Source organism: Neolamprologus brichardi, chromosome 7, assembly GCF_056152115.1.
Source record: "Neolamprologus brichardi isolate AB-2024 chromosome 7, ASM5615211v1, whole genome shotgun sequence".
In the NCBI taxonomy this organism is placed as follows: Eukaryota; Metazoa; Chordata; class Actinopteri; order Cichliformes; family Cichlidae; genus Neolamprologus; species Neolamprologus brichardi.
Genome location: NC_142110.1, coordinates 65402815 through 65429629, shown reverse-complemented (window position 1 = coordinate 65429629; position 26815 = coordinate 65402815). Strand labels below are relative to the sequence as shown.

The following is a 26815-nucleotide window of genomic DNA, read 5'->3' as shown; positions in this document are numbered from 1 at the left end:
ACACTGTCTCTTACGTGCTGTGTGCTGCTGTGGTTTGGAGACACTCATTCCCTTGGGAGGAAGGTTCACTGCAAATCAATACAAAGCTGCTCTGAGTGATCATCATTCTCCTAACATGAAACATTTCCATCCTGAAGGTAGTGTTTGAGCATATTTTGCTCAAATGGTGCCCGGTCCTAATTTTAAGAGATAATAATGTTTGTAGAAAGTATAAATCTTACCCTCAGCGAAAACAAGCAAAGGAGGATGAGGACCACGGATCAACCAAACAGTGGGTTCTAGGATTCAAGCTTCTTTCCCCAACTAATATCAGCAAAACTGAAGTAATAGAACCCAAAGTGAAAACACAACTGTAAGTGATCAACTCGTAATTAATAAACAAAACTGCAAAATCAACTGAGGATTAACGCTGGTGCTGATGGATGTGACGGAGAGAGAAAGAGGTCACCTCTTTTTTGTGTTTCTCAGTGCTAATAGGCACCATAATTTACAACATAAAGATTGTGTGTAAGTCTTGAAACCAGCAAATGAGACCCAAAGGGCATGGATCAGTTAACTATTAGATAATTGCCCGCCTTTATTTTGAAAGTTCAGTCACTGCTAAGACACTGCTGAGTCTGAGAATCTCTGTGGAGCGACAGCTGTTGTTTGCTCTGTTATTTACTGTCATGAAGTATATTTAGTATGATTTATTCATCTATTTGAGAAAATGTGAGGGCATCTCCTTTTGCAAGCATGCTGCTGAAGCTACTGCTTTCATTGATTATTTTAGCTTTTGTTTCAGGATGCCAGGGGCCTGATTGGGATGGTCTGCAGTTCTGGCCCCTAGTGTGTTGTGTTCGTGGCTGCCCGTGTGTCTGAAGCGTCATTTGCCATTGCTCATGTCTCTATTTGCTTAAATGTTTCTCCTGCAGAGTCTGAAGAGCATCCGGACTTTAAGATGTTTCACCTCTCATCCAAGAGGCTTCTTCACTTCTAAAACCAAATGGCACTGGTCCAAGTGGAAACCCTAGTGCAGGTTGTCCCTTAAGAGGGTCGTTGATCCACTATTACTCATGTGCATCATCACATGAGCCAAGATGGTTTCCGGTGAAACCACTGTGAGCTCTTGCCTCATCCTATCATGTGACCTGTTAAGATTACCTGACACAAGATGTGAGTGTGGGTTAAACAGGAATCAACAACCCTCTAAAGGGTTGCATCTTAAGGATAAAGGACACTCTTTCGAGGATGCCAATGTTCACATTTTGGACAGAGAGGACAGATGGTTTGAAAGAGGAGTGAAAGAAGCCATCTTTGTCCACTGTGAGCGACCATCTTTGAACAGAGGCGGTGGTTTATGACACCAACTGTCTGCCATCTATAATCCAGTTTTGAGTTCCCTCCCCAGACGCCTTAACACCCACTCACATCCTGGGCCATCTGACCTCAGGAATTCGCATGATAAGGTGGGGCCAGGTTTCACAATGAGCTCACCCGAAACTCTGGCTGATTGGGACCCACACCCAGTTCCACACCTTGGCTCAGGCGATTAGAGGATCATCAGGGGGTCCTTTTGTCCCTCTGCGGGGGGAAACTCCCACTAGGTTTAAATCTGGAACTCCCCACCATTTGACCTTAGAACTGAAGAAGCTTCTCGGATGAGAGGTGAAACGTCTTCAAGCAACTTAAAGAAGTCCAGACGCTTTTCTTTGCAAGCTCCTTTGACCTCTAAAGGGACAACCTCCACTTGGGTTTAAATACCTTGGACTCTCCACCATTCGGGTTTAGAACTGAAGAAGCCTCTCGGGCGAGAAGTGAAACATCTTCACAAAGCTTAAAGAAGTCTAGTTGCTTTCTTTCCAAGTTCCTTAGACTATCATGAACTTACAGAGACATGACGCATGCCAGCACATTTGTTTTAACAAAATCCTTTAATGCACATGTCCTGGGGAAGTAGAAACATCTCAGAGTGAAGTACAAGATCTCACTGTCTTAGTCACGAATGGGAACAACACCAGCACAGACCTGACTGCTCTCACCAGCATGAAACACTTGAGTGCCCGCTACTGAAATGTGTAGCCAAGTTTCTGTTGAGCATAACAAATCTGCAAAGTACCTTGCATGAGGTCAGATTTCTATTACTTTGTTGTTTATTGATCTCAAATTTGTGAGCATCCTCAGTGGGTGCGGTGACCTTGTGTACCTTTCTCCTGACACCACCTCTCCCTCCCTTCTTCCCTACAACTTCTGCCAGCCTGTTGTCCTTTTACGTCTGGTAAATATCCTTGTCTAAATATCCTGATGTCATCCACATGTTCGTAAGTTCAGCTGTGGGGGAAAACATGTTTTTCAGAACTAACATACAAAAAAAGAACGAAAAACCCCAAATAATGCATGGCTTACCTGTCCAAGTGTGGTATGGTAAATGGTAAATGGACTGGTTCTTATATAGCGCTTTTCTACTCATCTGAGCACTCAAAGCGCTTTACACAACTTGTGCATTCACCCATTCAGACCCATTCGCACAAGCACATCTTTCTAAGTGCTTTATAGCTAACATTCACACACATTCATACTCCGATGGATGCATCGGAGAGCAATTTGGGGCTAGTATCTTGCCCAAGGATATTTGGCATGCAGACTAGGGGAAGCCAAGAATCGAACCACCAACCTTCCGATCAGTAGATGACCTGCTCTACCGCCTGAGCTACAACCACCCCAGTGCAAAGCACTATGTGCAATTAGAAGTGAATAGGCACTATTGCTATTTTGTAATTTAAAACACAAATGATCAAGATAGTGAAAAAAGGATAAAACAGTTTTAAAGTTGACTTTAATTGGAATAATTAAACGACACATTATTACCTGCAAAGCTCTACTAATGAGACAGTTTGGGTCAGCCTGGCCTTGTGTGCAAAACTGAGGCCAAAAAGTGCCACAAGGCTTTGGCTTACACGTTCGGTATTGATTGTAGGGTACAGTAATTGAATGCAGCCTTACTGAGAGGTTTTATGAACTCAGAGCATCAATCACTATTACCATTCAGTAAACAGAGATTGTTAGAATCGCAGAGACTGTAGCACTAAACTGCAAGAGCATGGTTTCAAAAAGTGAATCCCCACTACCACCACAGTCTTACCTTCCAGCTCGCTACAAAATCAGCACACTGTTTCTGCACTGGCACTGAATGTTGGCTGCAGTGAGACACAGAGTCTTCCAGGATGAGCATAATTCCTAGAGCTGGTGCCATCCTTCAGCTCCTGGCTGTTATTGGAGGAACTCATATGACCCTCTTTGTCATGGAACCTTAACCCCGTGTTCTTGAGAGCAGTGAAAGTACTTAATTGGGAAAAAATAATATAGTTTTTGCTATTGCTACTTCAAACAGAGGTGATCCAGTAATGCTGCACTAATGAATTAGACTAACTATTCACTTTAGCTAAAGTTATTAAGTTAGCTAAAGAGTTGGGATGCTGTGTAAGACATAAATTAAGCTAAAATACAAAGGTTTGGACACCGTTTTGCATGTTTCCCTACTGTAGGGGTCTCTGCAAGCATACAGAGGGGGTACTCTGAGAGGGTACAAGATGACAACTTTGAAATTCTACTAGAAACAGTCTATCATATTTGTTTTTCAAAGCTGAATTCAGGGCTAACTTCGCTAAATTAGCGTTTTTAGCTAGCAGCTACAATAAGCATAAAAGTTACTGTACGGCTATCATTTGTTAACATGACGCTTGTTCTTATACATGTAATACATTTATTACCAACCTGAGAGTTTATTCGCTGGTCATTCGACATGACGAATGACTTCTGAAGTCTTAATTCAGCTCAAGATGCTGTCAATTCCCGTCAGTAACACTTTCGGTCCGCTAGTAAAACGTAGTTCTATTAATCTGCGCTTGAACCAGAACCGGATGTAAGTTCCAAAAAACTGAATTTTGGAATTTTGAATTGTAGAACTGAAACTGAGTGGTGAGAAGTGAAACTGAAAATTTTAAAGGATAAAATGCAGTTTCAAAGCAAATCGATTCATTTTCAAAATATAAAATTCAATTTCAATTTAGTGATAATCACTTTCAAACCATCAATTCAATTTCAAATTAGACTAATTCAAATTCAGTTTTCAAAAGCATTTATTCAAGTTACAATTCAGATTCAATCTGAGCAGTTCAAATTCAAATTTAACTTATTCAAATTCAGTTTCTGATGGCACAGATTTCTGCCCATAAAAAATGTTCTGACAGCAGATAATGACCGAGACATCAAAGAGGTTAACAAGTGAGTCAAATTCAAGTTCTGATGTGATGAAAACAATAAAATCGATCCATCTATAATTGCCTGTGACACCAACTAAAGGAAGGACACCGAGCCTTAGGTAATTAAATGTTATCAAGGATGAGCTGAAGTACAGTGAGCCTGAGATTAATGCAGTATGTCCAGAGAAGGTGATTCAAGACCCTGTTAAGGCTCACCCAAATTTATAGGCCTTTGATTCCATTTTTAATCAATTATATATGAGACATATATATTACAAACTGCATCTGCATCCCATTGAAACATCTGTAATATTATATCTGAAAGTCAGAATGAAGTTTCTTCACATTTGGTCAAAAAAGAAGGCAAACACTGTGAACTGTAATGCACTCACATTTAAGTAGCACTTTTTTTACTGTCTATTTAAAGTGCCTTAGATTACAAGTCACATTATACCCATACATTCATTAAGCACATTACTCTATACAGATCGCACCTGTGGCCAATTTAGAGACTCTAATTAAGCTTACATGCACGTCTGCGGACACAGAAACATACTGAGAACATGCAAACTCCACACATTTTGACGCCTAAATATTTTGTGACCACAAATGTCTCGAGAAAAATGATCTTGTGAACCTTGGTCATTTCAGCTGTTATATTTATTTATTTATTTTGAATGGTTCCTTTTCTTTCTACATGATTCTTTAATTTTCTTAAGCTGGGTTTTCTCCTGCTCTCCTGCCTTAGCAGCGCAGGCTTCTCTCTTGCAGCACTGTCACCACTTTTGCTGCTTCACCTGGAGATAAATGTGTTTCCTTATATAGAAACTTGGGGGTGTGACAGCATTCAGATGGTATATTGCACAAGCCTGCTGGTTCAGAATAGTTTACCAACATAAGCAATATCGGCTGGAGCGCACATTTCATAAATCCAACTGTAAATTTTGCAAATGCACTTGTTTTTGTTGTGCAGGACAAGAACGTTCCACGCACATGTAAGTAAATGAGAAGCAATGTTCAGCTGGTTGTCAGCTGAACAGACGATGCTGGTGAGACTGTCATCAATGAATTGTCCTTTTTCACTTCTTAGTACTTTTTTAATTCGCTTCTTATATGATGTTGCTCACAAATAAAAGCCAGTGTCTGAAACAATTGCTTTTGTTTTTGCAATGGTCTTCTGCATTTTAACTGACTCAGCCTACTTCACACTTCTCATGCTGTCAAATTCTCAATTTATCAGCATCACAGGCAGAGGCAACTGGCTCTTAAGTACTTCCAGTATCCGTGCACATACCAGTGATCATTGGTAAGAATCTTATAGGGAAAAAATGTTCAGGACGTTCTTTAAAACTATCGAAATTACATATTATAGACATTAGCATGCAACCCAGACCTGAGAATCATCATTCTACACGGGTAGATTGGTGATTGCTGAGAGATGCACATAAAAAGTGAATTGCAATAATCAAGACGGGAGAAAATTAAAGTGTGTACAACAAGTTCGAGATGATTGACTGACAGTAAACGTTTGACTTTTACAATATTTCTCAGATGAAGGAAACAAAACGAACCAGCAACTTGACAAAAACGAATTCAGGCTAAAAATGAGACCCGACATTTGAGTGAGACTTCTGATTCTGTTTTTTAACAAAGAATGTCGAAACTTAACATAAACACTGAAACTGGAGTGACGTCAGGTGCACAAAATAATTTGAATATCGACTTTTTTTTCATTATCTGGTTTGACAAAACCTAAAATCCAAGTCTGAATTTGCTAACCAAGACTTTCTGCTTTGGGCTCTGTGAGGGTCTCAGTGTCCTTTGACTTTTCCACACATAAAGTAGTGATGCCAACTTCAGTCACAGATATTATCAGGACAGGAGGCAAAAAATAAACATGTCAAAACACAACACATTGCATGCATTGTGTGCTTTCAGGTTTCAGGACATCGTCTTGCCAAAAACAGACTGATTCGTTTTCTAATCTGTACTTTACGAGCTACAGTTACAGTAAAAACACGTTTATATACTGTCTTCATCACCATTTCGGTGTCTTTCTGACACATGCAATTTGCACCACTTGTTTTAGTGGTATAACTGACTTACAGCTCAGCATGTTGCACATATAAAATGCGTTCATTCAGCACGTTGCATGACTTGAAGAAAAGAAGGAGATAAATGTGATACTTTCAGACAGTTACACACTAAGCTTGGAGACATGACACAGGAAACACAGACTTTCGGTGCCACATACCTTGCAAAACATTTAATATTGCTGTCCATAAGTAACCTTGCTATTGTAACTGCTGTTTCCAAATCCACTTTGAGCCATTTGTTGCTGATGCAGTGTTTACTGCGGGGTTGCAAGGTTTTAACACTCTGCAACAAAGGCCAGCTGACTCTTGGATGTTTTTGTGACCTATAATGGATTTCACAGAACATTGTGAAACAAGTAAGATACTCTGTGTGCACTCTCAGAAAGCCACAGAAAGCCACATGCAGTGTGACCAGTAAGAACCAACCAACACATTTGTACCATCGGTTGTCGAATGTATTAATTTGTTCAAGTTTGGGTTATAGACAGTTTCTTTTTGAATGTATTTATTGTATTATTAGGGCTTCATCATTAATATTATTAGGACTAATTAAAAAGAGTATTTTATTTGTCAATCTAATGTTAGTATTGTTCGCTAACAAGACACCACAAGCATCTTTTTCACTCAAGTGTTTTCAGCAGTCATGTCACACATTAACCCTAACTCTAGTGTAAATGCTGTTAAAATGTTCTGTGTAGTTTTCATGATGTAGATGACTGATTTATAATAAGTTACATAATTTCATGAATATATATATAGTTTGTGTTGAAATGTCTTTATTTGAAATGTACACGTGTAAAGTGTAAGAGCTAGTGTCTCGTGAGAATACCCTTAATGAGAGTACACGAGACTTTGCATGGACTGCGAGGGAGCAGATGTCTCTCATGAAGCGATTTTAAGCTAAAAGTTTGCTAAAAGAAAAAGCAACTTAAGGACCTCTTTTCAGGACAAGCAGCCAACGAGGTATTTGTCATTTGAGAAATGTTTTTTTATTTGTGTTTGGACTTAATATGTGTACTATAAAGTTGCTAATTGGTTTGTACTGTTCGCTCGTGACCAGTTCTCACGGCGTACTGGCGTAATGGCGTATCGGCGTACTGGTGATGGTGAAGCTGAGGAGAGAAGCCCCAAGTAATAAACGCCCGTTTCAAAGAACCGACCTGTGTCTGTGTTGTCGTGAAGAGAGCTACATCTAGTCAATCACAACATATAAATGTTTCATTTTTTTGTTAATCTGCCAGCTACCAAGACAGACTATGTGTGATGTTCGATTTTGAGAGTGTGATTATTTCCTGGGTTCAACGTGTCAAAACTGCTTTAGAGAACACAAGCATGAGACCCAAACCTTTCAAAACGTATTCAGCCGCTCTCATTCAGCTCAGGCTGAAAGTAGCAGCCCACGCGAACACGTCATACATGTCAGCGTGTGGTGTTCGTGGCTTCCTGCTGACAGAGTTCAGCGTCAGTGTCTGTCTCGATGTCTTTATCAGTGGCCGGTGGTTATTTGGGAGCTGCAGCCGGGTGTCAGGCGGGGCTTGGCCACCAAGGCTCGATGAAATATGCATTGGCCCGAGATTGAGTTGACTGACCTTGCTCGGTTGTGTGTGTTGTCTGTGCAGGGGTTTGACAAGAATAAGTCTCCACGGGACCATTTAATAGCACTCGGGCTCAGAGGGTGTGACTGCTCTATCTGTTCGGCCCCTTTCCTTGTTGTTACTGCGTAGTCATGCAAGTTATGTGCCGCTGCTGTTTGTGTGTTTTTAGTCCGTAGACAGGTGGACTGGAGAACAGATTGCCTGAAGGTTTGAATGGCAGCTTCAGTGCAGAGCGTCTCCATTTCTTATACCTGGATGGATTGTTTTGACAGAAGTCACGACCACGAAAAAACTGAAATGACTACAAGAACTCAATTACAAGCTCGGACCTGTAGGCCTTATTAACATCCCTCCCTGCAAAACTAGGTGACTTTGACCAAGAGGCTGTTGACCTGAGCCGTTAGTATCAATAACTTTCAAAGCACGACACATACGAAGCTGTTTAGCATCACATTTTGTTTCATTTTGGGAAAAAAAGTATCGGTTATTAACATTTCCTTTTTGTACTGACAGCCAACACCGGATTAGAGGTTCATACTTTGATCACAATTAAACATCTGACATTTTTAGATAATCTTGTCATGAATGTGCGATGATGTCATTGGTCAGAACTGGAAATGCAACCTGTGAGGAGTATTCATCCATCCATCCATTCGCTTCCGCTTATCCTTTTCAGGGTCGCGGGGGGCGCTGGAGCCTATCCCAGCTGTCATAAGGCGAGAGGCGGGGTACACCCTGGACAGGTCGCCAATCTGTCGCAGGGCTAACACACAGGGACAGACAACCATTCGCACTCACATTCATTCGCACATTCACACCTAGTGGCAATTTGGATTATCCAATTAACCTATCCCCACAAACTGCATGTCTTTGGACGGTGGGAGGAAGCCGGAGTACCCGGAGAGAACCCACGCAAACACGGGGAGAACATGCAAACTCCACACAGAAAGACCTGATGGTGGAATTGAACTCAGGACCTTCTTGCTGTGCAGCAACAGTGCTAACCACCGTGCTGCCCCAGTATTCATACAGCTGAGAATAATAATATTGATAAAGTTGCTGGTGTTATGATGTAATTGATCAATTTCAGAGCATAATCAGCTAATCTGAGACACATTGTGTTTTTTATGGAATATTTTTTAAAAACAACCATCCTCCAGTTTTAAAGAAGCACAAAAGCAGTAAGACGTTTTAGCAAGTGAACCTCTGTTTTGTAATTTCACTCGCTTCATGAGACGCAGTTACTGAGTGAAAATGTTTACCAGCTACATAGAATTCACTTCTGTGTTGCTGATTTAACTTATAATCTGATTTATAAGTCAGAGTAGAAACTTCTAGCTAATTGTGGTGGCGCCACAGGCTCATATACCGCAGCCTATGGCGCTAACGTCGTACATATAGAAGAGTAAGAGGAGAATGACTCAGAGTTGTTAGAGAAAAGCTTCAAAGTAGCACCAGGAGGCACTGGAGAAAAAGCTAACGGGCATATGGAATCAAACTTTTCTTTCAAAAAGAATACAGTTAAAAGCAACATTCACTCTTTCTAGCTAAGCTGTCACCCAAGATAACGGCCCACGCTCTTTTAAGTATCAATCCTGTGAGCAGCACAAAGTTGATCGTTTAAGCAACTCTGTTACACTTCATTGGAAATCATAGGCACATTTAACATTTAGTTATTGGGCTGTTAGAGGAGCACTATCATTGTTGAGTGTGTGTTTATGTGTTTGAGCTGGCTAAGTTTGCTCAATACGGCCAGTTTCTCTTGTTCTCAGTCATGTCACAAATATGCTGCTGTATTGGCTGAGGTCTATCACACCAGGTAAGACCCCAGGTGCAGGCTGTGTAAAGATGCCCCTGAGACAATCCAGCACATCAGCAGGGTGCAAGATGCTAGCAGGTAGGGCATACATGGAACGCCATAACCAAGTGGCCGGCGTAGTGTACAGGAACATCTGTGCAGAGTATAACCTGGAAGTCCTGAGGTCAAATGGGAGATGGAGAATTGCCGAGCTAAGATCCTGTGGGACTTCCAGATACAGACGGACACAATTGTGATGGCTAACCGACCGGACACAGTGGCATTAGAAAAACAGAGGAAGACGGCTATAGCGATAGATGTAGCGGTTCCGAATGACAGCAACATCAGGAAGAAGGAACATGAGAAGCTTAAGAAAATCCAAGGGCTCAGAGAAGAGCTCGAGAAGATCTGGAGGGTGAAGGTAACATCGGTCCCAGTGATAATCGGAGGACTAGGTGCGGTAACTCCCAAGCAAGGCGAGTGGCTGTCATAGAAAGAACTTAAGCTTAAGATGACTCAACTTCAGACAAACCAGGTCAGAGCTGTATTTTCAGGCACTAACTGCCTCCAAGTGTTGAAAGCTTGTAATTGTTGCAAAGCACAATTACAAAAAGTACCTTTAATGAAACTACTTGCTATCAGAATTTGCCAAATTTTATTTACACTACTTTATAAAAGTGTTAATAAGGCCGCCCCCTACATAAGAAACAATAAAATGCTGTACTTGGGTTTGAGTGGTGTGGTGGTTAACACCTTTGCTTTACTACAAGAAGGTTCTCGGTTGATACTTCCCGATCAGCTGAAGCCTTATTGTGCCGCTTGTGTTCTCAGACAGTTTTAAAAGATTGTCTTGCATCATTAACTCATGTTTGAAAAGAGGTGGTTGGTATTAACACAGAGAGGAAAGAGTTCTTTTTAAACTCCAGCCCAAACCAGTTTAGTTTAATGCTTAGCTATGAAGTGCTGAAAATCTGCACGTTCTTGTTCATCTATTCTTTGTCGCAGAGAATATGTGAAGAGTTAGCGTCACAATGACAGGATGGATGCAAGCTAGTTGAGGCTCCAAGAACCATCAACTTGTTTGCATTAATCCTGTATTATATCATAATTAGTAAAGAGCAAAATATTTATGTCGAAAACGACATTAATGATTATTTTAGTCGACATTTCCTGCTGTGAAGTGTAATAATAATAATAATAATAATAACAAAGGTTATTAAAGGTCAGTCATTCAATCAGTCAGTTTATTAGTATTCAGCACCAATCAGCAGGATTTTGCCGCGAGTGACTGATGTCATTAAGAGGATGAATGACTGTTAATTACAAGTGGATGTGTTTTAATTGCTTTAGCCGTAATCGGATGTTTCTGTTGTGATTACAAACTGATTTTCAGTGGATACACAGGAATTGATTTTCTCATCCCTTCTGTGATCGTTGAATGGAGCAGATTTCGCCCTTTTGATAGTTTGTTTCTACTTGAGGCAGGAGTGGCAGTACCCATCTGATAGAGAAGATTTTAAGGACCCATCTGCTGTTGGAAAAATCCAAGAGCAAAGATATCTGACAATGTTCTGCCAAATTAATGTGGGTTTTTTTTCTGCTTCAAGAACTGAGCTCATCTCCTGCAGCGGCTGAAGACTCTTGGATACTGTGTTGTGCTAAGAAACAGCGCAGAGAGAGATGTAATGAAATTAAAATGCAGGCACTGAAATTGATTTTAGCCCAAACGAAATAATCATCTGTTGGTGAGAGCTTCTGGGTGGTATTCCAGTGCACCCGTCACACTTCATGCATATTACATTCGCTTTGTCACAGTTTATAAACCGTCATCTGGTGTTTTAATGTGACCAATCAGGCGAGGCTGCCTATCATGTGGTGGTCCTCCTGACACAAATCGTGATTTAGTAAGACGCCAGCAATGAGCCAGCTGCAGGGAAATCCCGACTGGAAGCTTAACAACAGATTTTGCATTAGGGTCCTTATCCAGCTTTGATTTCCACCGTTCACTGAATGCTAATTATTGTATCACAGCGTCGCGCTGCTCTTCTCTGCAACTTTGACACACAGATGTTTTTCATCACTAAAACATCAGAGAGGACTGACTGAGAAAACAGGATAACTCAGCATTCAGTTTAATTCAAGTGTTGGCTCTGAATGTAAAAAAATGGTAATACATGCAGCACCTGCAGCCAGACAGGAAACACAAACACCGAGCAACAAGGTGAGATTTTCTGCACTTTAAAAAGAATCATTATTTTAATTTTCCATCTAAAAGTAGCAGCGCCAAAGGGGAGAATGTTCTTTACCAGTTATTAGTTCTTACCTTATAAAGATTTCAGTTTTATTTAAACTGGTGGGAAAAACCTACAATCACTGGCCACTTTATTAGTTACACCTTGCTAGTATCACGTTGGAACCCGTTTTGCCTTAAGAACTGTATTAATCCTTCATGGCACAGTTTCAACAAGCTGCTGCAAACATCCCTCAGAGATTTTGGCCCATATTGCCATGATAGCATCACACAGTTGCTGCAGATTTGTTGCCTACACAACTCACTGCCATGCTCATGAAAGCAGTTTGAGATAATTTGAAATTTGTGACGTGCTGCATTATCATGCTGGAAGCAGCTGACAGACGATGGGTATTTGGTAAAGGTCTCGTAAAGGGTGGACATCGTCAGCCATAATACTCGGGCAGGATGATGGTGTTTAAAAACTTCTTAGGAAAACATCCCCCACACATTTACACCGCCTCAGTTTCCTGTTTTTACCTGACAGAAGCCGGATAAGGTACGGTCTTCTGCTGCTGTACCACGTCTACTTCAAGGTTCGACGCATTAAGCATTCATGCTGTTCTGTATACCTTCTAAGATAGGATAGATCAAGAGATAATTTATTGATCCCACAAGGGAAACTGTTGTAACAAGTGGTTATTTAAGTTACTACTAGGTTAAAGCAGTCGGGTAATTCCCTTCTGACCTCTGACATCAATGGATATTTTTGGTTTTTCCAGTCTGTTCTCTGTAAACCCCAGAGATGCTTGTGCAGGAAAATCCCCAAAAGATAAGTAGTGTCTGAAATTTGCGTATGAAAACAAAGGCACTGCGCATGCGCGTTTTACCCATATTCTATCACGATATTTCATTTTCTTATCGTTGCCGAACATTATACCGGTATTACCGTGAACGGCATGATATGGCCCAGCCCTACCAACAACCATGCCGTGTTTAAAGTCACCCTAATCGTCTGTTTGAACTTCAGCTGTTCAAAATGCACTGAGCTGGTGGTTCTTGCTCTTGGTTCAAAATGAGTGGACGAGACAAGAAAAGAAATCAAAGGGACAGGCTTTGGAGCCATACAGGATGCACAGTCTGACAATACACAGCAGCTTACATCCACTTTGCCTTTAAAGCTGGTGTGAAGGGAGGTTGAAGAAAGCTAAAAGAGCTGAGCGGCTGCACCAAATAAATAAGGATCAATCAGGTCTCTTAGAACCCTAGAGTAAAAATATGGAGCTGGAGATGAGCACAATAGATTCTCTTTAAAGTCTTTTAATACAATCACCTCGTCCTGGATCCTAATTGAGATATCAACAGAAATCCAGCCCAATTGTTTCTGAATGTAAGTTCATCCCAAATCAAACTGATATAAGAAATCCTTTGCAGTGAAAGATTACTGCGAAGCCAAGGGTGATATCAGTCTTTGTTGCTTTCTAACAAACATCATCTAATGAACAATGGCTGCCGTATGTAATATGCAGTGTTGGGGAGTAAAAGGAAATACATGTACCGCCGTTACGTATTTAAAATACAAAATATGAGTAACTGTATTCCGTTACAGTTACCGTTTAAAAAGGTGGTATTTAGAATACAGTTACTTTGTTGAAATAAATGGATTACACGGCGGTACTTCCCTGTTTCATATTGTGGCGGGTCAGGACTGTTTGGGTTTTGTTTGACAGCTACGTTCTGTTGTTCCAGGCGGCAGCATTACGGTTGCCATGGTTACAGGGTGACGCTCTGACGCACGTGCTAAGCTAATAGGCAGAATGCTACAGGTATAGCTCTAAAGAATGTAGCATCATAGGCAGTGTAGTCCGTGCTGCAGGGAGAATGGACTGCCATACCCGTTATGTGACTGCGGTCAAGTGAGCCCTCACTTACGAAGTCACAGTCAAGCTAGCCGCACCGCCAGCCGCACCGAAAATGTTGTTGCACTACTTTTACGCATATTACGGTATGGGTGAAGCCCGGTTTAGAAACGCAGTCTTTTGTGTCCTGGCACTATTTTACTTCACAATCCACTCCCAGTTTTATTGTATCTCCACTTTTCCCCCTGTGATCCACAGCCCAAATTACTGTATGCTCCAGAGAAAATTAACAATAAAATTTACACAATTTACTCTACTGTACTTTTAATGTTCTCATCTTTGAGCTCAGATTACAGGAAAACTGTAAGAGGTGATGCAGATATTTCACTGGATTCTGACTCTGGGTGACCCCCACTCTGCACCCTGTGATCCACAGCCAAAATTACTGTACGGTATTTGAGAAAATTGATAGTAAAATCTTCCCATTTTGCTTTACTGTACTCTACATATTGACATCTTTGACCTCAGATTACAGGAAAACTGTAAGAGGTGACGCAGATATCTCACTGGATTCTGAATCTTGGCCATCTCCACTCTTCACCCTGTCATCCACAGCAAAATTACTGTACGGTTTTCCTGAAAATTGATCGTAAACTTCACGCAATTTACTCTACTGTAGTTTTAATATCCTCATCTTTGACCTCAGATTACAGGAAAACTGTAAGAGGTGACGCAGATATTTCACTGGATTCTGACTCTGGGTGACCCCCACTCTTCACCCTGTCATCCACAGCAAAAATTACTGTACGGTTTTCCAGAAAATTGATCGTAAACTTTGCACAATTTACTGTACTCTATATATTCTCATCTTTGACCTCAGATTACAGGAAAACTGTAAGAGGTGACGCAGATATTTCACTGGATTCTGACTCTGGGTGACCCCCACTCTTCACCCTGTCATCCACAGCAAAAATTACTGTACGGTTTTCCAGAAAATTGATAGTAAACTTTGCACAATTTACTCTACTGTACTCTACATATTCTCATCTTTGACCTCAGATTACAGGAAAACTGTGAGAGGATATTTTCACTGGATTCTGAATCTAGGCCATCTCCACTGGCCTAGAGACCTGTGATACTTCTTGCAGGCCTTTCAGACTGATCTGGTAAGAGCATTTGGTAATCGGGCCTACAACAGGCCTGTCATGTTCATGTGTGATGGATCCCTGGTACTCCTCCGATCCATTTCCATGACATTCTGCAGAACAAGTCTAGAGGATCTGCTGCATAAGTACTATGTCTTACTGAGTGGCCAGCAATTCAACATTCCCATTCTTCATCGATGTTTGAGCCATGTCATGAAAAATGCCAAGGACCTTTGTAAAAAAACATTTATATCAATAATTAAAAAAGAATACAAGATTTGCAATGTAAAGGTCCTACTAACAGTGATTTCATTCATTCATTTTCCCAGCATTCCAGAGAACTACAGGCTTGGAATGCATGTGTTTGGGCTCCTTGCATGCTGTGATAACTTAAAAGACATGGATGATGTTGTCCATAGTGCAGCAATAGTGTTTTGCAGTCCTTGTAGTGGAAGGAACGTAACAAAACACTACAACAACTTGAAAATCCTTATGCAAAAACGGGGGACCCTGGATTTGGATGAAAAGACTGTGATTGCTGAAGATTACAAGGTTAGCTAAGATTTATTTTTTAAGTAACCATATTAATAACTTTTTTACTTGTGTCTGTTGCAAATGAATTAATGAATTCACATTATTTTAAAAATATATATTTTAAACCACAATAACATTTTACATAATTAATTTTTCTTTGGTTTGATAACTTGCTGAATACAGATATATCTGTTTTACAGACTGATGTTCAGAATGCCCCCTTGAAGACCTTACATTAAAATAAGTAAGCATTAAAAGTATGTACGTGTGGGTCCCAATCAGCCAGGGTTTCAGTTTTCTGATTGGGACCCACACCCAGTTTCACACCTTGGCTCAGGCGATTAGAGGATCATCAGGGGGTCCTTTTGTCCCTCTGTGGGGGGACACTCCCACTATGTCTGTGAAGGTTCTCAGTCATCCAGGTCATCGTAGTCAAAGGAGCTTGCAAAGAAAAGAGTCTGGACTTCTTTAAGTTACTTGAAGACGTTTCACCTCTCATCCGAGAGGCTTCTTCAGTTCTAAGGTCAAATGGTGGAGAGTCCCAGATATAACCCTAGTGGGAGTGTCCCCCCACAGAGGGACAAAAGGACCCCCTGATGATCCTCTAATCGCCTGAGCCAAGGTGTGAAACTGGGTGTGGGTCCCAATCAGAAAACTGAAACCCTGGCTGATTGGGACCCACACGTACATACTTTTAATGCTTACTTATTTTAATGTAAGGTCTTCAAGGGGGCATTCTGAACATCAGTCTGTAAAACAAATATATCTGTATTCAGCAAGTTATCAAACCAAAGAAAAATTAATTATGTAAAATGTTATTGTGGTTTAAAATATATATTTTTAAAATAATGTGAATTCATTAATTCATTTGCAACAGACACAAGTAAAAAAGTTATTAATATGGTTACTTAAAAAATAAATCTTAGCTAACCTTGTAATCTTCAGCAATCACAGTCTTTTCATCCAAATCCAGGGTCCCCCGTTTTTGCATAAGGATTTTCAAGTTGTTGTAGTGTTTTGTTACGTTCCTTCCACTACAAGGACTGCAAAACACTATTGCTGCACTATGGACAACATCATCCATGTCTTTTAAGTTATCACAGCATGCAAGGAGCCCAAACACATGCATTCCAAGCCTGTAGTTCTCTGGAATGCTGGGAAAATGAATGAATGAAATCACTGTTAGTAGGACCTTTACATTGCAAATCTTGTATTCTTTTTTAATTATTGATATAAATGTTTTTTTACAAAGGTCCTTGGCATTTTTCATGACATGGCTCAAACATCGATGAAGAATGGGAATGTTGAATTGCTGGCCACTCAGTAAGACATAGTACTTATGCAGCAGATCCTCTAGACTTGTTCTGCAGAATGTCATGGAAATGGATCGGAGGAGTACCAGGGATCCATCACACATGAACATGACAGGCCTGTTGTAGGCCCGATTACCAAATGCTCTTACCAGATCAGTCTGAAAGGCCTGCAAGAAGTATCACAGGTCTCTAGGCCAGTGGAGATGGCCTAGATTCAGAATCCAGTGAAAATATCCTCTCACAGTTTTCCTGTAATCTGAGGTCAAAGATGAGAATATGTAGAGTACAGTAGAGTAAATTGTGCAAAGTTTACTATCAATTTTCTGGAAAACCGTACAGTAATTTTTGCTGTGGATGACAGGGTGAAGAGTGGGGGTCACCCAGAGTCAGAATCCAGTGAAATATCTGCGTCACCTCTTACAGTTTTCCTGTAATCTGAGGTCAAAGATGAGAATATATAGAGTACAGTAGAGTAAATTGTGCAAAGTTTACTATCAATTTTCTCAAAAACCGTACAGTAATTTTTGCTGTGGATCACAGGGTGAAGAGTGGAGATGGCCAAGATTCAGAATCCAGTGAAATATCTGCGTCACCTCTTACAGTTTTCCTGTAATCTGAGGTCAAAGATGAGAATATATAGAGTACAGTACAGTAAATTGTGCAAAGTTTACTATCAATTTTCTGGAAAACCGTACAGTAATTTTTGCTGTGGATGACAGGGTGAAGAGTGGGGGTCACCCAGAGTCAGAATCCAGTGAAATATCTGCGTCACCTCTTACAGTTTTCCTGTAATCTGAGGTCAAAGATGAGAATATATAGAGTACAGTAGAGTAAATTGTGCAAAGTTTACTATCAATTTTCTCAAAAACCGTACAGTAATTTTTGCTGTGGATCACAGGGTGAAGAGTGGAGATGGCCAAGATTCAGAATCCAGTGAAATATCTGCGTCACCTCTTACAGTTTTCCTGTAATCTGAGGTCAAAGATGAGAATATATAGAGTACAGTACAGTAAATTGTGCAAAGTTTACTATCAATTTTCTGGAAAACCGTACAGTAATTTTTGCTGTGGATGACAGGGTGAAGAGTGGGGGTCACCCAGAGTCAGAATCCAGTGAAATATCTGCGTCACCTCTTACAGTTTTCCTGTAATCTGAGGTCAAAGATGAGAATATATAGAGTACAGTAGAGTAAATTGTGCAAAGTTTACTATCAATTTTCTCAAAAACCGTACAGTAATTTTTGCTGTGGATCACAGGGTGAAGAGTGGAGATGGCCAAGATTCAGAATCCAGTGAGATATCTGCGTCACCTCTTACAGTTTTCCTGTAATCTGAGGTCAAAGATGTCAATATGTAGAGTACAGTAAAGCAAAATGGGAAGATTTTACTATCAATTTTCTGGAAAACCGTACAGTAATTTTGGCTGTGGATCACAGGGTGAAGAGTGGAGATGGCCTAGATTCAGAATCCAGTGAAATATCTGTGTCACCTCCTACAGTTTTTCTGTAATCTGAGGTGAAAGATGTCAATATGTAGAGTACAGTACAGTAAATTGTGTTAAGTTTACTATCAATTTTCTGGAAAACCATACAGTAATTTTTGCTGTGGATCACAGGGTGCAGAGTGGGGGTCACCCAGAGTCAGAATCCAGTGAGATATCTGCGTCACCTCTTTCAGTTTTCCTGTAATCTGAGGTCAAAGATGAGAATATTAAAATTACAGTAGAGTAAATTGCATGAAGTTTACTATAAATTTTCTGGAAAACCGTACAGTAATTTTTGCTGTGGATCACAGGGTGAAGAGTGGGGGTCACCCAGAGTCAGAATCCAGTGAGATGTCTGCGTCACCTCTTACAGTTTTCCTGTAATCTGAGGTCAAAGATGTCAATATGTAGAGTACAGTAAAGCAAAATGGGAAGATTTTACTATCAATTTTCTCAAAAACCGTACAGTAATTTTTGCTGTGGATCACAGGGTGAAGAGTGGAGATGGCTTAGATTCAGAATCCAGTGAAATATCTGTGTCACCTCTTACAGTTTTCCTGTAATCTGAGGTCAAAGATGAGGACATTAAAAGTACAGTAGAGTAAATTGTGCAAAGTTTACTATCAATTTTCTCAAAAACCGTACAGTAATTTTGGCTGTGGATGACAGGGAGAAAAGTGGAGATGAACCAAAACTGGGAGTGGGTTGTGAAGCAAAATAGTGTCAGGACACAAAAGACTGCGTTTCTAAGCCAGTCGGCACCGATACCGTAATATGCGTAAAAGTAGCGCAACAACATTTTTGGTGCGGCTGGCGGTGCGGCTAGCTTGACTATGACTTCGTAAGTGAGGGCTCACTTGACCGCAGTGTTATGTGTCTGTGAGCGAGGGAGGGAGAAAAAGGAAAAGTACGAGCTGTCATCGAGCAAAAACGGGAGCTGGAAGCATGTAAATATAATAATAACCACTGCAGCCAAGAAGAGAGCCTGACGAGCCCAGTTGTAAGTAAGCTATTAAGACTCGACTGTACACCGTGTTCGTGTTTTCCTCCAAAAACAATAAGTTCCGTTGGAGCAGCTGTTCAACGCCTCTCTCTGTCTCTGCTAGCAAAGTTGACCCAGACAACAAAGTAAAGCTAGTTTTCAGCTACCAGCCGACAAAGAACGAGGTATTAGCCAGAGGTCCGTTAACGGAATACGTTACAGAATATATTTTGGGGCATGTATTCTGTAATGGAATACATTTTAAAAGTAACCTTCCCAACACTGGTAATATGTTAGTAAGAAAAGAATTACTCAGTGAAGCTGGATATGAGCAAAGATTTGTATAAAGAGCCATTGCTGCTGAATGTTTATATGTAGCTCTATATTACTTTGAGTAATGCAAGGCAAACACATTTCACTTCTATTATTGTCAAGAGAACGCAGACACCACTACAACAGATACCTCTAAAACTGGACGCCTCACACCAGAATAATCTAGATCAGGGATGTGAAGCTCATTTTACGTTGTGGGTCACATACAACCCGCTTTGATCTTAAATGGGCTGGACCAGAGAAACTACAGGATAAACATGTAAAAATAGATAGAAGGTTCTAGTAGTTCATTTAAGTCAGTCATTGTTAAGTCAGCCTATAATTTAGTTGTAAAAAAACTAGTGCTGTCAGTGTTAATCTCGTTAAAATGACATTAACGGCATAACCGCATTAATGTGGCAAATCTCTGTTAGCGAGGGATCCGTGTGTGGGGCTGCATGGCGTCAACGCGTTGGCGCGGTTAGCTCATTAACACGTTAGCACCGTGCAGCCCCACGCACAGGGTGATCTGCGCCTACTCGCTAACAGGGATTGCTGCGTTAATGCGGTTAACAAGATTAACACTGACAGGACAAAACCCCCCCAAAAACCCAGATGATTTTCCCCCGAAACAGATAATTTTCAATAGCAGATGGTGTAAATGATGTCTCATTTAATTGTTTATTTCTGGCTTCATTACTTTGGTGTTTTATGATGGCAGTTGGTGAAGGTGGGGGGTGGGGTGGGGGGGTTTATTAATAGAAAAAGGTGTAAAACTTGTGAAAATACAGTTAAAAGTTGATTATCTGTGCACTCGTTTACATTTTCTAAAGCTGTTCAGTGGGCCAGATGGGAGTCTTTGCTGGGTCAATTCTAGCCCCTGGGCCTTATGTTTAACACGCCTGATCTACAGGTTTAAACATTATTGGCTATTACTGGCCAGATGAATATTAAATCAATGTTGCTATGTGGTGAACTGTCCACCCTCCACAGAAAACTGTCTGGACTTTTTTAAGTTTCTTGAAGACGTTTAATCCGAGAAGCTTCTTCAGTTCTAAGAGCAAATGGTGGAGAGTCCCAGATTTTAAGCCCTATGGGAGTGTCCTATTGATCACCTTGGCTCATGTGATTGCTCTTAGAACTGAAGAAGCTTCTCGGATGAGAGGTGAAACGTCTTCAAGGAAACTTAAAGAAGTCCAGACGCTTTTCTCTGTCTTTCTTCACAGACATGTCGTTCTCAGCAGCACTGAGAAATTTCTCCTCTTTGTCATTTGGTGCCAACCGTCCCACAGCTCGCGACCATAAAAGCGCTGTGTGGCATTTATCGCCACACCACCTGTGGTCCTAAGATGACACTGAAGGAAAATATCAGAGAAATGTGCCCGTTTGACACGAACCGACTCCTGTACGGTAGGACTGCAAAACAGGCCTGCGCACACTCACAGCACACATCTGTGTCCATGCTCTCACATAGGCACCAGTATAATTAATTTATGATCCGGCCCTGTGATTTATTTTCGTCCCTATCTGACCTTATGCGCTCCTTGAATACGAAATGTCCGCGAGGATTCGCGGTGCTTGGCTGAGTTGAAAGCGAACGCACACACAAGCTGCGCAGCTAGAGTCCTGCTGGACCACGTATCACAATCCTTCATTTCTCCTCGAAACGCTTCGGCTCTCTCACCTTCTTCCTGCACCTCTTTTTCGCTCATGTCTTCCATCTCCCACTCTCTGCTCATCCCTATGGAGCGTCTGAAAATAGCAGCTAAGGGAAATGTGGGTCAGCTGCCATGTAGTGTGTGTAGCGAACGTTTCTCTGTGTGTTTTCTACCTGCACCTCCTTAGCGGTTTTCACGTTTCACAGAAATGAGCACCACGTATGTATGCTGCAGTTCTGCAGTGTTATTTTTGTTTTTTACTTTATTTTCCACTTGTAAGCCTGTGAATGTCTTAGAGCTGTATGTGTCATCACTCCAGCAAATTCTCACACAGGAGAAGCTCAAACCTTTGTTTAGCTTTAAGTCCTCTTCACACTGAAGGTCCCTTTACCTCAGCCAGGTGCAGAGACCTGTCATTAATTTCCATTTTTGTCAGCTACCAATTTTCTATCATGGTAGCTGCCGTTTGTGGACTGAGGCTGCCTCGTATTGCTACAATTTAAATGGAGCATTTATTATGCCTTATTTCTGTTTCATCAAATTTGGTAGAGTTGCATCTAACCATCTTTAGAATGAGCTCCATATCACCAGTGCTTGTTTAAGGACTGTTATTTAGTGGTGACTTTATGGGGGAAATGCTTTTCTCATCCAGTCATCAGAACAAAACTGAGAGGATATTTTGATATTTTTGCTGCCTGGGTCTAAAAAGTTCAGCATATGTCAAATGAATATCATACGGTAAATTATTTGTGTTCAACATATTTGTAGTTTGACAAATATGTTAATAATATCAACAATCTGACATTCACCTACAGAATGATCCACCATTTGGTGAAAGTGGGGAAGAAGAGCAAGTTTTTTTCAACCAGGCTCGGGAAGGGGGAAGCCTGCTTTCAGGAAACACACACAAAGTACAAGAACTACAGGAAAGAACGGGTCAAAATGAATGACATGCAGCAGTGGCATATGAATACATGATGACTGAAAAGAAGGGGAGGGAAGAAGAAATGCCCATGTCATCACAGGAAGTCCCCAATATCATGAGCCTATGACTGTATCCCAATTCAGGGTCTGCAGCCTTAAAGTACGCAGCCTCAACGATCCTCAAGGGCCGCGTACTTAAAGACCGCTAAGGCCGGAAGTGCGAGGCTTGTGAAATGGGACGGTCTAGCCTCCGTTGCGCTGCCCAGGTTGCCTAGCAACCATGATACTAACAGCTGGAAACGTTTCATACAGCTTTGTTTGACAGAAATGAAGGAGAAAATCTTTTGTTCATTTGTTTGTTTGTTTCTACATGAGCTTTGATCATTCTCTGATTAAGCTCAGCTATTGAACGGCGTATATTTTAAAGTAAAGGCTTTAAAACCAAGTTAGTACAAACGTCACTAATGTCACATGACTTTGCCGACATGTGGCCAACAGGAATGTTTTAATGTTCTTCGTTAGTAAACATTTGCACATAAATAAGTGACATAATATTCAGTACTTACTTAAAGTTTACTCTTCGGGCGCCCCTCATCCGCCGTTTTTTTTTCGGCAAAATTATCCACACCCACCGCCGCGCTATGCATTCTGGGATATGTTGGGCCACGAAGTCTACACCGCCACATTCTTAAAATTCAGGGAAATGAAGGACGCATTTGAGGGCCGCATTTCGAGCAGCCTTCGGTTTGGGACAGCCTTCGTCGCGTCGCGGTGACGTAATCGGCCTTAAAATGCGGCCTTTAAGGCTGCAGACCCTGAATTGGGATCCAGCCAATAGCAACCTAACTAAGGTATGGTCACCTGAGTTTAAAGTAGAGGTGGTGTCTGCCTCCTGAAGAGTCCGACACGTTACCCTGTACACTTAAAGCAATGAACTCTTTTGGGATAACATCATAGTGTTAGTCCTGAATATATGATCAAGCCTGATCATACAAGACATTAACAGGGAACTGGTGAGGGAAAAATACAACCTCTGTTAATACTCTCCTTGCAGAATTTGTACCAACTGAAAGCTCTTCTCCTCACAACTTTAACTTAAAAATTAATTTGGTCACAGTTATGTCATATGCACAGGATGCTGCCATGTTGCAGTTTAGTTGTAGGTGGGCTATCATTTTAACTAGAGTCGTCACATGTCCAGTGTTATTTGCAGCTTGCAGTTCCTCCTGCTAGACTGAGAAGCTCCTGCTTTTAAAATAACACCCCATTAGTAATGTCTACGAGCTGTTATCGTTATCTATAACTGACAATTTGGTGTTAAGTATCATTTAGGAAGAGTATAATAGAATAGAATAGAATAGAATAGCCCTTTATTGTCATTGTACGTGTATAATGAAACTGTGAGTGGTCCACATCAACTGTGCAGGAATAAAATATAAATAGTAAGACAGTGAATATTGTAAAGGTTTTAAAACCACACAAGCAAGAAGTTTTACTGCCTAAAGCTAACCAAATGACATAGACATAGAAAGCAACAAAAGGGCCTCAGATCGGAGCTGAACTAAACCCTCTTGGCTGAAAATGAGATTATTAGTTTCTTATTTGGAAGACTTACAAACTTGTTGGGACCACAGGCACATCAGTGACCACCTGTCATAAATGTTTGACCTCTTATCAGAATATAGTGGTTGGGGATTTGGAGCGGGGACATCGTCCTGACACACCCAGCAGCGAGTTGGGAGTTATTTGCTCGCGCCTTGTCCCATCTCGTCAAGCAGATCCCAGAGCTTGCCTTCTCCACCTGGGTGGTGTCTGGCCCCCTGTAGCACCAGTTCCTGGAGATGTTGAGTCTGCAGAAAAGCCTCCACTCCCACTCAGCGTCCCAACTTCTGTCCAAGACACGCTGCTTATCTTGACTGTGCGCCGCAGCAGCCTTGCAGAACTGCTGCGGCTCACATACTTGAAATTGTGGAGCTGATACTATTCCAAACTTTATTCCAAACTCCTTTCTCTGTAGCATTTAACGAAACTGATTTTTTTCACAGCAGCAGTCCTGGCCACAGCAAGTTTATCTCACTGTACCTCATGCAGCCTGACCTTATTGAGAAACGTTGGAAGTTGTTGGTCTAAAACTAGCAAAAGACAAGAAAGGAAAGAGGAATTAGGAAAAGAAAAAGACAGAACATTACAAATTAAGAGGTCTAATACTTCCAGGATTAGTTAGCAACAGCAAAACGCTATGCACCTAAAACATTTCCACAGAAAGTCTCTGAAAAGAAGAAGGGGAAAATGCTCAGCAAGAATCCTGGAGAAAAAAGACCCCCATCAGTGTAATTGTTGATATATATGCAAATCTCATTAAACCACCAAACAGCTGTAGCGTTACCTCCCATATAATCGATTTTTAATAAACGGAAACCAAAAGGCAGTGAAACTTCCAAAGAATTTACACATTTTGTATTTTTTAAATGTTTTTTTTAGCAGTTTGTTGGTACCAGTCTTGATTTGAGCAAAGGTACAGTAGAGTGAGCTCAGTAAACTGAAGTAATCTGCTGAAACATATCCCATTCTCGGCGATGCTGAACGCGAAGAGTCACTGCCGTTTTGATTGAAGCTCCCTTTTGTCACAGTCGCAGCTGTTTTCAGCTGCGTGGCCCAGTGATGACCTAGTTATCTGGTATGTGTTATACTAATATAGTTAACCCTGATGGCTCCAAAGAGCACAAACAGAGAGTACTGACACAGCTACAACTTTACAGAACTTTACAGGGAAAACAAGCACAGATGAGTGTTTTTAAAGTGTGCATTGGGGTGAAAGGGAAGAACTGGATAGCACAATGATAACGGCCTGGGTTCATTCTAATCAGTTTTATTTTAGTCAATGTTTCTTTCCTTAACTGATAATAAAGCAGTGGCTAATGTTTGTTCTTTTAGAAAGGCAGAACTTCTACTCCATCTGACACCAATTTTTCCTATTAGTAAGCTGGATATGCTAATGGCCAGGCTAATAGAAGCCAATAAGTGGGTTATTATTTTTTATCCATTCTCTTAGTTTGAAAGTTAACTCAAAAACACCTTCCTGTCTTTTGTTTTCTCTTCTGGTTGGCTCACTTGTGGCGGTCCTTGATATCGTTGATGTCACGGCGGGGTGCGCCGGTGTGAGGAAAGAGGTAGACCCAGATGCAGACACGGTGGAGACAAAACGTAGTTTCAAAAACAACGCGAGCCTTTATTGGCTGATTGCAGAAGAAAAACAAGGAACTAGGGAAACTAAGGAGGCTTTGAACACTGTGTTAACAAAAAGGCTGCGACACTCAGTGAAAAACTATGACAAACTATGAACACTGAGTAAACTAGAAAACACAGAGAAACAATGGAGTAAACCTATGAAAACTGTGGTGAGGTTAACAGACGATCTGACACTGACTGAGTGGAAACACACAGACTAAATGCACATAAGGAATGATCAAAGGAAGTAAAATCACATGGGGAAAACAGCTGACAACAATTGACATAATGACAGGACACGTGAAACTAAACATAACACAAAACTCTTTCAAAATAAAACAGGAAACATAAGGAGATCCAGACATGACTTGAACTTGACAAACAAAGAAAACTTGGACATGAAACATGGCAGAATGTAACTAGATAAACCGAAATGAAACTAGACTAAAAAGAATAACAACTCAGAATACTGGGTCACATGACCCAGGGCCATGACAGTTGACCTCATTCAGCCCAAGATGGCGGCCATCCTGGGCTTCAGCTGGGGTCCGTAGTCCTTCCTACGGTGCGAGTTAGAAATGTGCTCTAACTTGAACATGCAGCAGGTGGAAAACTGGATCATGTGCTGTTATGATGAGTTCACCAAAGCTGCAGAGTAGAACGAAGAACCTTGCCAGCTGTATTCAAAGACTGTTTGGGTCTATTTGGGTATTTTAACATCAGAACGGCCGGGATTTCCTGTTATCACATTCTTTTACATTACAAAATGACATTTTACATTTCGTTCCTTTGGGTGAAATGCACTCACAATGAAGCCGATGCTTGTTTATTTCACAGTCATGTGTGTGCATATATCTTTGCACTGATCTTTTACTTTGCTCCTCTTCTTCCTAGGATTCAAGTGTCCTGTCTGCTCCAAGTCTGTGGCGTCCAATGAAATGGAGGTTCACTTTATCATGTGTCTAAGCAAGCCTCGCCTCTCTTACAATGGTAAGAAACACCTCCTTCTGTTCTTTTTATGATCGATCTGGTAGAAATCAGGCTGTGCCAGGGAACAATGAGCTTGAAGGCCTTGAAGCTGCTGCGCTCATAAATATTCGTGACAAGGTGGGCGGGTCTAAAGACAGGAGCTTGTTATCGAGCTAGTCCTTCAAAAACATGATAAATATGAATGAGGGGCAATGAGGAAAATCATAAAAATTCATAACATGAATTTACACAACCCGACAGTTTCAGCCATCCACTTTGGAAAACACAAACACAGCTGAGGCTGCAAAGCCCTCGACTGCTGTGCTCTGACATGTGACCTCTTCAGTTTCACAGCTCTTACTGGTTCTGTGTGATTCTGTTATGCCTGTCGGGGGTTTTTACTTTTTGCTGTCATTCTACTGGAGTACCAAACTGTACTTGCAAGATGC

General features: G+C 41.1%; 1 protein-coding gene across 1 annotated transcript in view; it reads left to right on the top strand.

Annotated features, from left to right (window-relative positions):
- The window catches only part of znrf1 (zinc and ring finger 1), an 85631-nt gene that overhangs the window by 40407 nt on the left and 18409 nt on the right, over positions 1–26815 (top strand). The window contains exon 2 of the mRNA XM_006805374.3: positions 26292–26387. Within this exon, the coding sequence (XP_006805437.1) occupies positions 26292–26387 (96 nt within the window). The remainder of the gene's footprint in view (positions 1–26291; positions 26388–26815) is intronic.